The sequence below is a fragment of the Phaseolus vulgaris genome, chromosome 7 (assembly GCF_000499845.2).
Source record: "Phaseolus vulgaris cultivar G19833 chromosome 7, P. vulgaris v2.0, whole genome shotgun sequence".
Taxonomy (NCBI): Eukaryota; Viridiplantae; Streptophyta; class Magnoliopsida; order Fabales; family Fabaceae; genus Phaseolus; species Phaseolus vulgaris.
This window is the reverse complement of record NC_023753.2, coordinates 40,027,725-40,041,001: the sequence shown is the minus strand read 5'-3', so window position 1 is coordinate 40,041,001 and position 13,277 is coordinate 40,027,725. Positions and strand designations below refer to the sequence as shown.

General features: G+C 32.5%; 2 protein-coding genes across 3 annotated transcripts; one reads left to right on the top strand and one right to left on the bottom strand.

Moving 5' to 3' along the window:
• Positions 1–693: 693 nt before the first annotated feature.
• LOC137827610 (methylenetetrahydrofolate reductase (NADH) 2-like) lies at positions 694–6,810 on the bottom strand. Its single transcript, XM_068633818.1, has 12 exons — positions 6,587–6,810; positions 6,001–6,423; positions 5,321–5,381; positions 5,129–5,211; positions 4,648–4,821; positions 4,044–4,217; positions 3,849–3,949; positions 3,648–3,759; positions 2,485–2,565; positions 2,216–2,393; positions 1,150–1,484; positions 694–1,042 (listed from the first exon to the last, which is right to left on the bottom strand). The coding sequence occupies exons 2-12, from the start codon at positions 6,403–6,405 to the stop codon at positions 959–961; spliced, it is 1,788 nt and encodes a 595-aa protein (XP_068489919.1). The 5' UTR covers positions 6,406–6,423; positions 6,587–6,810; the 3' UTR covers positions 694–958.
• A 2,808-nt stretch (positions 6,811–9,618) lies between these two features.
• Positions 9,619–13,116, top strand: LOC137827609 (protein BOLA4, chloroplastic/mitochondrial). Of its 2 annotated transcripts, XM_068633817.1 has the most exons (4): positions 9,619–10,022; positions 10,100–10,167; positions 12,575–12,756; positions 12,856–13,116. In XM_068633817.1, exons 1-3 carry the CDS (start codon positions 9,756–9,758, stop codon positions 12,738–12,740), a joined length of 501 nt encoding a protein of 166 aa, XP_068489918.1. In that variant the 5' UTR covers positions 9,619–9,755; the 3' UTR covers positions 12,741–12,756; positions 12,856–13,116. The 2 variants fall into 2 exon arrangements, with proteins under 2 accessions (XP_068489918.1, XP_068489916.1); XM_068633815.1 differs by having other exon boundaries at positions 12,575–13,116.
• The last annotated feature ends 161 nt before the right edge of the window (positions 13,117–13,277 follow it).

The window sequence follows — 13,277 nt, the reverse complement described above, 5'->3', positions numbered from 1 at the left end:
CCAACATAATATAACATGTACTAAATTAATTTGATTTCGCTATTAATATTCAAACATAATTAAAATTTAAAATTTAAAATTCACTCCATAGACCACTCATATTATTCTTCGTATATTTAAGAGAAAATCCTATATTTATTATATTTTTTTCATTTGAAATTTTTTCTATAAAAGGTAGATGTTGTTTCTTCCTATATTTTTCATTTGAAATCCTATATTTTTTTCATTTGAAATCTTTTCTATAATTTAAATTTGATGTTTATCTAGGTATAGTTATTTCATCTTACTCCATTTGTGTGAGAAAAAAAATAGTTCTTTTTAATCAAAACAATTAATAAAGAAAATGGATTATTACTAAACAATGTAATTCTTTTTTGTATCATATTGATTCGTATTAGTCGTATTATTTAAAGATAATATTTTGTATCACCGTGAGGTGTTTAATAAAATAATAAACGAAAAACTAATTAATACAATAACTTTAATAGTCTCGCGTTGTATGTAAATCTTTCCTATTAAATTTATTTGTCTTAATTTTTATATCGGATTACTAATTCTAACAGTCAAAGCCAAAGCAGTTGCTAAAGCAGGGACATCAACTAATTAGCATTTGGAATACATCTCATATCTTTCTCGAATGTCAACATAGGAGGAGGAGGTTGTCGGAAACAAAGAAATAATGGGTCAGAAAAATATAAAAGGCACGAGACTTTAACCTTTTACTTTCACTGTTCACTGGTGTATATATAGAAACAGGAATCAAATTCAGAGGAAAGAGTAACTTCTCTTCAAGTCGACTTAGTTACTCTGAAGAATGATAAAACAAAGACGTATGGGACACAAACATATCCCAAAAATAATTTGCCACTTTCACTTAAAACCATGTGTTATACGGATACAGATAATCATATTGAGAAGAAAAAAAAAAGGAAAAGAACGAATAAATAAGAAGCTCGTGTCAGAAATCTGCAAAGACGGCAAAAAGATCACCATTGATGTAATCGTTGTCGACCAAACTGACCAAGAAGTAGCTTCCACCCACCTGTGACACAAAAGAATTATCAAAGCTCTAGCATCTAGCTGAAAACAAAAACACAGCACAGCCATCAAATACACAGGTTTTACAGGACCATAGTTTTAGAAACCAACCTCTTCAACCAATTTCCTGGATGCATCACCCTCAGGGTACAAGCTGGCCCATCCTCTTGACCAAATTTCAAATGCCTCATCTTTCCATACATTGAAACTGACAGGATCTACAATGGTTGGTTGTTTTATCTCCTTAGCTGGGAAGACACCCCATGTCACAGCATTAACATCAGTTTGACCCACATTAGATTTCCAGCTCCCTTCTTTATTCACAGCCATATAAGTTAAAGAGGTCCGATCCTTGCATTTATCAACTAGTGTATCCAGCTTTTCCTTGGAGCAGAAGAACTCTACATATGCCTTCTGATAAACATACCCACCAGATCCACCCCAGCCTAGGCCATATCAAAACAAAGGATTTAGTGTAGATTTATTGCAAACCCACAAATACGGACAAGATATCAATACCCTCAGTCATAAAATCCACTGATATTCTGCTCAGAAGATCTCAATATTCGTTCTCTATCCCTATTTTGTTTTCAGTATTCTGTTCAATCTTCCTCTTTCATTTTACAACATAAACTGGAAGATCATGTTCGAAGGGTAATCAACCTAACTGTAAGTAACCGAGTTGTAATAAATAATAGAAATAGTAAAAGGTATCAAAATATTGGGGAAGGAAATGAGCCTTACTCAACCCTAAAACCTAGCTAATGGAAGCGGACTGTGCAATTCTTGTAGGGAATATTTGGGCCATATTGCTAGCTAGACATCTTAACAGAATCCCAGATCTGGACATGTTCAGGTACCTAACACCTAGATGTTAGGCTCTCAAACCCATAAACTATGTACAAGTCAAGACAGAAAGGGAAAAGGTTGGCAAACATCTGACCATAACCATGGTCCAGACACAAGTAACTATAGTTGTTTGTGCTTTCATCCTGCCACGACTGCCTAGCACCTTCTTCTAACTCATTCCAAAATGCAAACCTCTAGAGATATTCAACTATCTAACTTGAATCAGAAAGTTAGTCATTCTTTCTATAGCTAGTACAAACTAGAATACTGTAAACCCACGTCCAGAAAATATCATGCATGGATAAAAATAAACTTCTTTTACACCCACCTACAGTTGGAGAATCTGACTTTTCCCCGTTAACAGCTGGCTGGCTATTGATGGTGAGAAAGCCCTTTGAGTTAATCCTCTCCAGCTGCTCATTGATGATCTTTGTCTCTGGCTGAAGACCATCTAGTTCTGACCAAGGATTGCTTCTTAACTTTCCAATGCAATACATTTTAAATCTCTGATATATAACAAGAGTGGGTAAATTTAGATGATGTTTAAGTGTTAGCAAGACTATTCTAGCAATGTTCGAAGTGCAAAAATAACTCCACCTCATATATATCTTCAATGCTTTTCAAGGGAACAACCCATTCTTCAATAAGCTTCTTGTCCCGCGAGCGTGGTCGCATGAACTGCAAGAAAAAAAAATGATGAATTATAGCACTAGCAAATTACAAGACGTACCAATTTCTAAAAGCTTCAATGTAGTTTTCACACTTCTGTTTCTGCCTTGTTTTCTTTTCCATGTGTTTTAGGCTTTGCATGACAAAGTAATTAGGCTTTGCGTATGACCTTTCTATTCATTTTTTTCAAAATAAAGAGTTTATACAGCGTCATAATCACACAAAAAATATGATACCAAAACCTTGTTTTCCAATGTAGGGTGCTCAATATAACTCACATGAAATCCAAGGTTTCAAATTGCAATTTACACTACAACCATAATTGTAGCCACAATATTGTGGTTTTGGAGGTTTCCAAAAACGGCATCAGAATCAAAATTGTGATTGCATCAACTACATTTGTGAACAATTTTCCACAATTCAATATCAATACAATTGTGACTACAGTTTAGACTATCGATCTTAATCTATTCAAGATAGAGAAGTATGCAGAGAGTCAATGTTTCTTAAAGGACTATTCTGATATGAATGATCGTGTGTGCAAGCGTCTAGGTCCTCTTGTAAAAGATTTCGAAGAACGATTAGGCTTTGGACAAAGGGAACCTTTAGGTGGCTTCCAATTATACCAAGAACGAGAACAACGATAGAGAATTGAGAAAAGGAAACAAGGTGCATATATTATTCATATCCCAAATAATAGTTCAATACTCTATTTATAGAGTACTAAAGATTACAAATGATAGAGATAAGTTATGCTAATTAAATCCCAACTAATTAAATCCCAATATCTACTAATTAAATCTTAACAACCCAACAATAATATTAATTAAATCCCAAAACTTTAGGATATAACATATTCTTATTAGATTCATCACTGGCAGCAGTATGTTTGACATTACATTTGGATTGATAGTTTGCACTTTTAGTTTCTCCCCAAAGTACTAATAAAATTTAATTTTAGATAAATGGTCTACTATTAAAAAATTTATCTTGATCTACCAGTAGTGCAGAGACTTTTTTATCCTCTGGGAAAGAAAATAAAAGTGTTAAATAACATACACAAATTTAAATCACTAAGTAACCGTGTGCACCTGATAATCAGTTAATGCACCATATGATGGGTTACAGGAATCACCCCAGCGCCCATGTGGATATTGATCCCATCCTATGGTTCTTGATATGTAGCTTTTTGGACGATTTGACCTTTGATAGTTGTATAAAGAAAGTAAGAAATCATTCATACAGATTCACTCATTATGGAAGACAACATGACAGTTGCAAAGGTAACATACCAAAAGATTGGACGGACGTCTTCTTTAACACGGAAAACATTTGTGGGACGTCTCCATGGTAAGGATCTAGAAATTTTGGACTCTTCAATTAAGCCAAGGTTCTGCCAAAAGCAACATTAATATCAACTTTCAAATAGGTTAAGTCTTCAAAAACTAACAATTAAAGTATACACATCACATGCCATAGGAGCCAACCATTAGTATTGCTAAAGCTGATTTCTCCATATTTAGTGTATAAAGATGCAATGCCTTAATTCCATGAGATAAAATCTTTTTGCACATTTCAGTTCCCAAGTGAACTCCATAAGACTTGACAGCTTCTTCATTGTCCTTGATAGGCTCTAAAGCAGACATAATGTCAGCTGGTATCTATATTGTGTCATTGAAAATAAAACAATGTATTAGTTCAAGGGACTTGAGTAATATAACAAATTGGTAAAAAGTGACAAGTACACGCATATTACATAACAATGACATATTATGTGGAAACATATTATCTTAACATTGATCCCTAATACTAGTTAATTATGTTCACTCGTCCAACACAACATTCTAGAATTTAACTATCTATCGCAAGTAATACTTTACCTCCCACTGTATGTTGAGGTTTAATTTTTATTAATATTCTGAAGCACAAGTGATATTTTCTTCCAGTATACATGTATATAAAGAGAGATCAATATGTATCGTTCAAGTGCCTTTTTTATGCTTTCTTTAGACTCCCATCCTGCAAGGTCCTTAAGATTATTGAAGGTTTCCAATACTTAATAAAAGGTCTATACAATAAATAAATTCTTACCTTTGTTTTACAAAACCCAGTCATGCGGAGAAAGCCCTTGTAATTATTAATGGGCATAATTCCAGGTACAATAGGACAAGTTATTCCAATTTGGCGACAGTCATTCACAAATTTCAGGAATGTATCCGTATCATAAAATAACTGGGTGACAATCAGATCTGCTCCGGCATCAACCTATAGAAAAACATGAACTCAGAATAGGAGGGCCGAGAAAGAGGCAGAAAATTAACAAAAAAAATCCTTGCAAAAGAATCCTTCACGACTGTCAACCCTTCACTTGCTACTTTTCATTTTCATTTAAAAGAAAGCTAAGTTTATCCAAAAATGACGCATTTCTCTTTAGTATCTTTTTTTTTTTTTTTGCCGCTCTTGTTTAAGAATAAAAGTCACAGATTAAAATAATTCCCTAAATTATGTTCCAGAACTGATAAAAAAAACTTTTAACACATAAAACGGGTGGATTCTAATTCAATGACTAGACCTTGCTCTTCAGGTATTCAAGATCTTTTTGATAACCTTCAGCTGTAGCCAACCCATCACTTCCAATAACATCCGGATGTGCCTCTGTAGAGAAAGACTGTAGATTGTAAGAGAAAATGATGGTGGAAAAAGGAGCAGAAAAGCACTAAACAGAATGAGATAATGAAGTTGAAAATCATGAGATATGCGGAACCTGGATAACCAGCGATTGTAATGCCAAAGTAGTCACCATATTTAGCTCTGATATGTTTCACCTACAAAAAATTAGCACCCAAAAAATCAGCACTCAAACAAACTGAACTAACAGGATCAACAGCTAGTATCAAATATGAAACTAAGCCCAAAGTTTTATCATCACTAAAAATGCAGTATAATGTTCCAAAATTCATTAAGCGTTTGATTTAAAAAAAAAAAGTTTCATTCTTTATATTTTCAGGCAGTGCAGAGTATCCAGGTGCTTTGCCATTAACAAATTTCCATCAAGGAACACGACTGACCCACCTTTAGAGGGTTCTCCCCTCCCAAACACGTTTTTTCCATCCACAAGACTTAAATCCAAATCTAAATCAAAAGGAGCAAGTTGCCAACAACTCGTTGGTTCAGCATATCTCAGATCTCAGATAGTGCAAAAAATGAGACACTGACAAGTTACAAGAGAGGAGTCGGTCTGTGTGCACAATTGAAATCTTTTCTTAAAAAAGGGTTTCTACGAAAATAGCTATAAACCATCAAAGTCCTTCCAGATGGAGTCTAGAATTGGTAAAATAGAGCCTGAGTGAGGGTGATAGGGTTCTGTAACTATCCCAGCTGAGATTGGCAAAAATATAATGAATTATATAAATGAGGAAAATTGGAGGTGAAAGGAATTGGTACCAGGTCGCGTGCGCAGGCAAAGCCGCCTTCAACCTGCACAAATTTGTCCTGGCCATGTGGGGGGTCACCTCGAAGAGCAAGCACATTCTGGAGGCCATTGGACTTGATGGTGTGGAGAGCATGGTCTATCTTCTCAACAGGCATGTTGGTGCAGGTGAGGTGCATCATGGTATCCACACAGACAATGTTCTGCATCTTGTTGGCAATTTCCAAAGTTAGATCAGCGGTGGTTCCACCAGCACCCCAGGTGATATCACAGAACGAGGGATTGTGCGCCACCATGCGGTCCATCCTCTCGAACAAATTGTCCACCCCATCCTCAGTCTTGGGCGGGAAGAACTCAAACGAGAACACCACCCTATTTGGATCAGCTGCGGCTTCATGTATTTTATCTATGATCTTCATTTTCTACAGTTTTTATCCCTAAGACCAGGCCAACCAAAACACTAGTAGATCAGATCAGCTAGATCCAACAAACAATCGGAGATTGGTATTCATACAATAACATTATACATCATTTCACATTTTATAATTATAGCATTAAGAAAGAAAAGTTGAAAGGAACGGGAGCAATAGTCGTTCGTACCTTGTGGTGTGAGGTGAGGTAGGGAGAGATAGTGTAAGCGCGCAATGTGAGCAATGTGAGGAGTGGAAGTGCGGTTATATATAGACGGAACGAGCGCAGATACAAAGGTAGATCTATCTCTGAGACACTATGGTTGGTGGCAACTGGCTACCGGTTACCGACCCTTGTTCAAAATTTCCTAACATTTGTGGGTGAGTGGGGACAACAACTAATTTCTTCACAACAATTTTGGAGATATTCTTTCTCCTCCTTTTTTAATTAAGATGGGTTCAGCTACTACAGTCATTTCAAATAAATATAAAAATTGTATACACTATTTTATTTTATTTTTTTATACTCAACTTTTCTATAGCATTTATTTTATTAATTATGGTATGGAAATAGATTGTGAACTTTCTAGTATTTATGTTTTAATTAATTTTTTAACTTTAAATTTCAATATTTTTAGTTTATATTTTCTTGTTTAGTATAAGAATGATTATAGCCATCATCTTTTCAAATAAATAAAATTTACTGACTTTTTCAATATAATTTTTTAGTTCACACTACTTTTAGTTAAATGTTAAAGAGAGTTGTTTATATATATATATATATATATATATATATATATATATATATATATATATATATATATATATATTCTGGGTAAGTTATTCCTTTTTCTTGTTTTGAAGAGTTTATAAAAATAATTAAAAACACTTTTCAATATTGTTTTATGGATTCTTTCAAATATTATTCAAATTACTTATAATTCTTCTCAGATTTTCACACTTCCACACTCTCACACCCTCAACTTTCCACTATCACACATCCGCTAATCCAAACAAAGTCTAAAGAAATCATATTCACTCCTCTTTTACCTATCCACTAAAGTTATGCTACTCGGCTAATATCTAAACTTGTTATCTACCATATCCAAAAATCTATATAATAAAATTCTATATAATAGAAAGATATATATATAAATATATAAGAAAATTTTAACTTGTGAAAAAATACTAATTTTTTATCTTATGTAAAAAATATTGCAACTAATTTAATAAATGGTTTAATAATAAAACAAAATAGCCAAAACCGATCATTTTTAATTGAAGTGGCATTTCAATAACACCAGCAACTAAAAAGAGTTAATTATGTTCAAATTAAAAATATTAAAGTGTTTTCCATAAATTTTAAAATATTTGCATGCTAGTTTTATTTTTAAAAAATAATGTTAGAGATCTATATCAACTCTATATAATCAAATTGTAGAAGCGAAAGAGTTTACAGAATCTATCTTAATGAGATTTTTTAAATCTATAGTTTAGTTTCTATTTTACTTTTTAATAAAAAAGTTATATTTTAATTTTTAACATATATTTTTGTCTGTGTGTATTAATATCTTTTAAGTGATAGATTATCTTTTTAGGTGAAACTGTAATTTTAAATTGTTTTGTTTAAAAAATCAATTAATGTGATTAAACAATTTGTTCCGTCGATTTGGTTTACAATGCTTATTTCTTTCTTTCCTATCTCACAAGCACACAATTTACAATTGATAAAATTTTGTAAAAACTCATTGAAAAGAAGAGTAAAATATAGCACATCTCACATAAGCTAACATAAGCTATAAAGAATTGAGAGATGTGTGTTTACTGAAAACAATGTTATATATATATATATATATATATATATATATATATAATGTGTATTTATGTCATGCTTCCAAGAACACACACAATATAGAAAAGAAAAGCACACAAATTACAAAAAGTCAAAAAATAAAAAATTAATAACAAACAGAAAAGAAGATAATAACAGTTGAGCTTTCTTAAATATATATATATATATATATAATTCATATTTATATTTGTATCATAATATAATCTAATATAAATAATAATTATTTATCTACCACTTTTATATTACTAATAAATTTCAATAAATTTTTCTCACAAATTTATTATAACATACTCAAATCCAAACAACATCACTTTCTTCATTATTTTCTCTTAAATTATTTCTCCAATACAAACACACCTTAAAATGAGTTTTTATTTTCTTAAATTTGAAAACATTGTTTTTTATTTTAAAAAATATATTTTAGTCACTTTTTATAAAGATATTTTTTATTAAATAGTTTCTTTGTAATTCACTTCTAAATTTTCTGTAAAGAGTAATTTTTGTTTTCTCTTTATTATACCTTTTAAGTATTAAGAGTTTTCAATATGATTTTTAAAATTTCATGATTCTTAAAAAGAAAATGCTGCAATTAAAAATTCTCAAAAATACCGAAAAAACTTGTTGAGTGGGTAATTTTAATTTTACATATATATACGAACAATTGCAGCTCATAAAACCAAAGGATCGTAATAAGAAAATAAAAATTGGCAAACCTATAGGGATTGATATAGTAATTTAACCTATAGATGTTTAACTATAAAATTTCGAAACTCATTAAACAGAAATTATAAATTACCATTTACTTTGTAATTATTATTAATTCCCATATTATTTTTCTTTTACTGCCGTGGTTGGTGGCTTCAGTTGGTAAGGATTTGGTGGTGGGCCAAATACTTGTGTGGTAGGTGCTATTTTGCATTATCTTTTCAAAAATAGAGAAAAGAAAACTATGTTTGGTTTGGATCACACAGAGGAATTAGGTTAGATTGCAATAAGGTATATATGTTATTTGTGATTAAAGCTTCATCCTAAAGGTTCATGCGAACAAAATCATCTTAATAGTCCCTCATTCTTCTCGTGTTGCACTTATTAAGATATTTTAAAGGCTAAAGTAATTTTTCATTTTTTGAAAAAAGTTGGTTTTTGCACATTATGTTGAAAGTACAAAGAAGATGAAGATGGAAAAGTAAGATTAACCAAAGTAATTAATAAAGAGGAAGTTTGTATACCCCTTAACTCAATGAATACGTAGTGAAACCTTAAGGAATAATAAATATTTTAACCTAGTTTTAAGTCTCTAATTTTAAAAGACTTATATGCTGAAAAGAAATAAATATGTATATAAAATTAGACATAGTGGAATGATTATTAATTTAAGTAATTTTGAATTGAAAATAGAAATGAGTTAACGAAGAAAAGAAGAAAAGAAGAAAAAGAAATAAAAGGGAGGGTTGAGAAGAAGGGAAGGAAGATTTGAAAGAAGAAAGAAGGAAGCATAGCAGAGAAGATGCGGTCTCAGGTGTTCTCGCTCTCAGCCAACAATACCTTTCTGCGACAAGCTCTTCCTCTTCTCGTCAAACCCTACAAATCCATTCTCTTTCCAACTGCTCTCACCTCCACATCTGCTTCACAAACCCTCCTTCGCAATACTCCACTTCTTCCATCGCTTAACCTATTCACCACCAATTCTCTTCGCAACTTCACTTCACGCGCCACCCATGTCAACGATGCTGGCTCCGTCGACCTGCCTCTCATTCAGTCCATGCACAACAAGGTATTCTTTCCCACCTTTCACTCCATTCACAACAATATTTTCTCACATACCTTATAAATGTCAATTCTCCCCAACAGATAAAGGAACAACTCAATGCAGAATCTGTCTCCGTGAAGGATGCTTATGGCGATGGTCGCCATGTTACGTGAGATTTCCTTTCAAGCTTTCAAATGAATTTTTCTGTCTTAGAATTTAATTTATTCTTTTCATTAAAGATTTTTTGGCAGGGATTATATTTCCTCTAAAACATACAAACTGAATATCAACAAGGTGCTTAAGAGCCTCAATTCAAAAGGCAATAATCTAGTAAATCTCCCCAGTCCCTATGAGAAACTCAAACTCTCTTATAATAAATCGTGAGCCGAACACCAGAGAAAATCGTTAACATATCATCTATTGTTGCAAACAGAAATCGTTAACATATTGACTATTGAGCTGTACTCCCAGGCCTATTGGCCGATACCTCCATTTTCATGACTAAACTACACAAATATTGAGCTGTACTTCTCAAGTTGCTTAAGGTTCAAATTTAAATACAACTATCCAAGCAACTTTATACCATTCAGCAATCAAGTACCTAGCAATTTGACTATTGAGTATTTCTTTTATCTTTGTAAATTAAGATTTTGCCAAGAGCATTGTTAATATATCTTAGGATTCACACATTTGTATCCCAACGGACTTGACAAGAAGAGTTTAAAAGTTAAGTTACTATACTCACTCTAGAAGCAATGTCAGGATGAGTTACAAAGACATAACTTAGCTTATGAACTAACCGTCGTTTGGATCTCCCAAGGTCTAAATACAACTCTCCTTAGTTAGGTACAAGTTTGATACTTAGATCTATTGGTGTGTCTATTCGTTTAGCATTTAAACCTCCCGGTTGTTCTAAAATATCCCTAGCATATTTCCTCTATTATATGACCAAAAAACCCTTGGATTGAACAACTTCAATACCAAGGAAGTATTGCAATGTAGGTCTTTTATCTTGAACTGTTAAGCACGATATTGTTTCAAATTGACAATACCCTCTTTATCAGTAGTGTCATAACAATGTCATTCACATATACATCTGGAACCAAATATTCACGGGGAAGATTGTACAGAGGAGAACGAGGATGCTTGTTTTTGCAATCAATACATCTGGAATAATCTTGAACAAAGGAAACATAATATTACTTACATTCAATGGGTATTATTACTTCATCGAATGGTAGGTTCATTGTTTTTTTTTCTGCAATACAAACAATTTCTTGATTGAAAGGCAATTAAGTTAATAGAAAGGGTATATATGTGTGTGTGTGTGTGTGTGTGTGTGTGTGTGTGAAAATGATATATATAATAATAATTATTCATTGTCAGCATTCATTGGTTGTCGGTACAGAGTCACTAGTGAGAGGGATTTATGACCCAACCTACGAACCATAACCTGATTTCGATCCAAGTGAAATAGTTATACCTATTTATCTTCTCATTACTAACAACAATATGTTTAGAAAAGATGTGATTATTTGTTTTGAATGTGGGATTGGTGTTAGAAGACATTCTGTTTTCTAGTCTGAAAATATAAAAGGATACAAGACTTATAGAAGGAAGTTAATATGAATTCTGTTATTTTGTCTTTTCTCATTCTTAATCATTTCTCTTTGTAGCTGTTTTTCTTTGTTTTACATTTTTTCTCTTTATCTAGATGGATACATGTATTGTTTATATATATTCAGACCTTTTTTATTTCAGTAAAAAAAGAAAAGAAAAAATATTTTTTCTGATATCCTTTATCTTCCTTCATCTCTTTTGTTCATTTCTATTCTTATTTTATAATAGAAAAAACATTAAAATAATAGTATGAGAAAAGAAGTTCAAACCACAAGATCAACTCCAGTGGAGCTACAACTGCAAGGGTGTGGTTGCACGGAGGAGGCAACTTCTGCGAGTGGCGATTGGTCCTTAGCCGTAGCCACACGTGCCGCCATACCCCAGTAATGAAGTCAGACCAGTGTGTACAAGATTTGCGTGTGAGGGCGCATGGGTTGGTATTATGGGTCATGCTTTGTACGGTTGTGTAGATTGGCATGACACGATCCCAATCATATGATCATTGGAAAAGTGGAAATAGCAAGGTCATATTTATATTTTTAATGATGTTTGTTCTAGTATCATACTTTTATTTATTCTTTACTGATAATAGAAAAACCTTGCTATTTCTAATTATAAAGATATGATCTTTATATATGTAATTATAATAAAAGCTAATACTAATATCTTTTGAAATAATAGTCTCTTTAATGTGTATGTTCCCTGCAAGAGAGGCTATGTATATTCCTCAGAAATCAGCTAAATATCCCGTTCTTCAAAGTTTGAGGGTGTAATTGATGCCACAAAGAGAGAAAAGGGGTCTCAAATTGAAACATGTCTAGTCAATTTTTTATTCCCTATGGTAGATATTTTTATTCCTTGAAGCAAGGTGCCAATTTTTGTACTATTAGCTGCATTTGAGACTTAGATCACAGCTTGGCTGGAACATAGCTCTAATATGTGGTGTGATGTTGCAGTATTGATGTGGTATCTACTGCCTTTGAGGGACAATCAGCCGTTAATAGGCAAAGGATGGTCTATAAAGCTATATGGGAGGAGCTTCAGACTGTAGTCCATGCAGTTGATCAGATGACTACTAGCACTCCTGCTGAAGTAGCCACACGAAGTGATAAAGGATCATGAGAGCATACATTGACTGGTTAGTTATGGGAGTGAACAAGGAGTGTTTGTGCTCTTTCTAGATTTTTGCATTGCTGTTTTCTAGGAATGAATTTCTAATTTTAAACTACCATTACAGTATTTCACATGCTACTGAACTTCAGTTTTTCAGTGCACATCCTTGGAGTTTCTACATTCAATAATTTGGCAGTGAACTACTTGGTCAAACAACCAAGCCTTGTCTTACTAGGTGAGGTTGTTTGCGTGGATTAAATTAAATAATGCAATAATGTCTTGTTAATCATTTACTGACAAAATTATGGACATCTAGATCCTTAAATATTTTGGCCATAGTTTTCTTTGGTCTTATTATTAGTGATTAAGCCAGTCTTCAATCTGATACACCCGCCTTATTATTAGAACTTTTATTGTTAATGTCTTCAGAAAAAAAGGTAACTGTAGAAGTCAATAAACTTACAATATATGAAAATTTTAATTGAATCACAAGTATCGTAAAAGTCAATTAATGACATGATTTTAATTGAACCATAGCGTAAAAAT

Coding starts and splice junctions, on each gene's coding strand:
- LOC137827610 (XM_068633818.1), bottom strand. CDS start 6,405: ATGAAGATCATAGATAAAATACATGAAGCCGCAGCTGATCCAAATAGG. Junction 4,218..4,647: donor CTGGGTTTTGTAAAACAAAG/GTAAGAATTTAT, acceptor GACACAATATAG/ATACCAGCTGACATTATGTC. Junction 3,760..3,848: donor GACGTCCGTCCAATCTTTTG/GTATGTTACCTT, acceptor CAACTATCAAAG/GTCAAATCGTCCAAAAAGCT.
- LOC137827609 (XM_068633817.1), top strand. CDS start 9,756: ATGCGGTCTCAGGTGTTCTCGCTCTCAGCCAACAATACCTTTCTGCGA. Junction 10,023..10,099: donor TTCAGTCCATGCACAACAAG/GTATTCTTTCCC, acceptor TCTCCCCAACAG/ATAAAGGAACAACTCAATGC. Junction 10,168..12,574: donor GGCGATGGTCGCCATGTTAC/GTGAGATTTCCT, acceptor GTGATGTTGCAG/TATTGATGTGGTATCTACTG.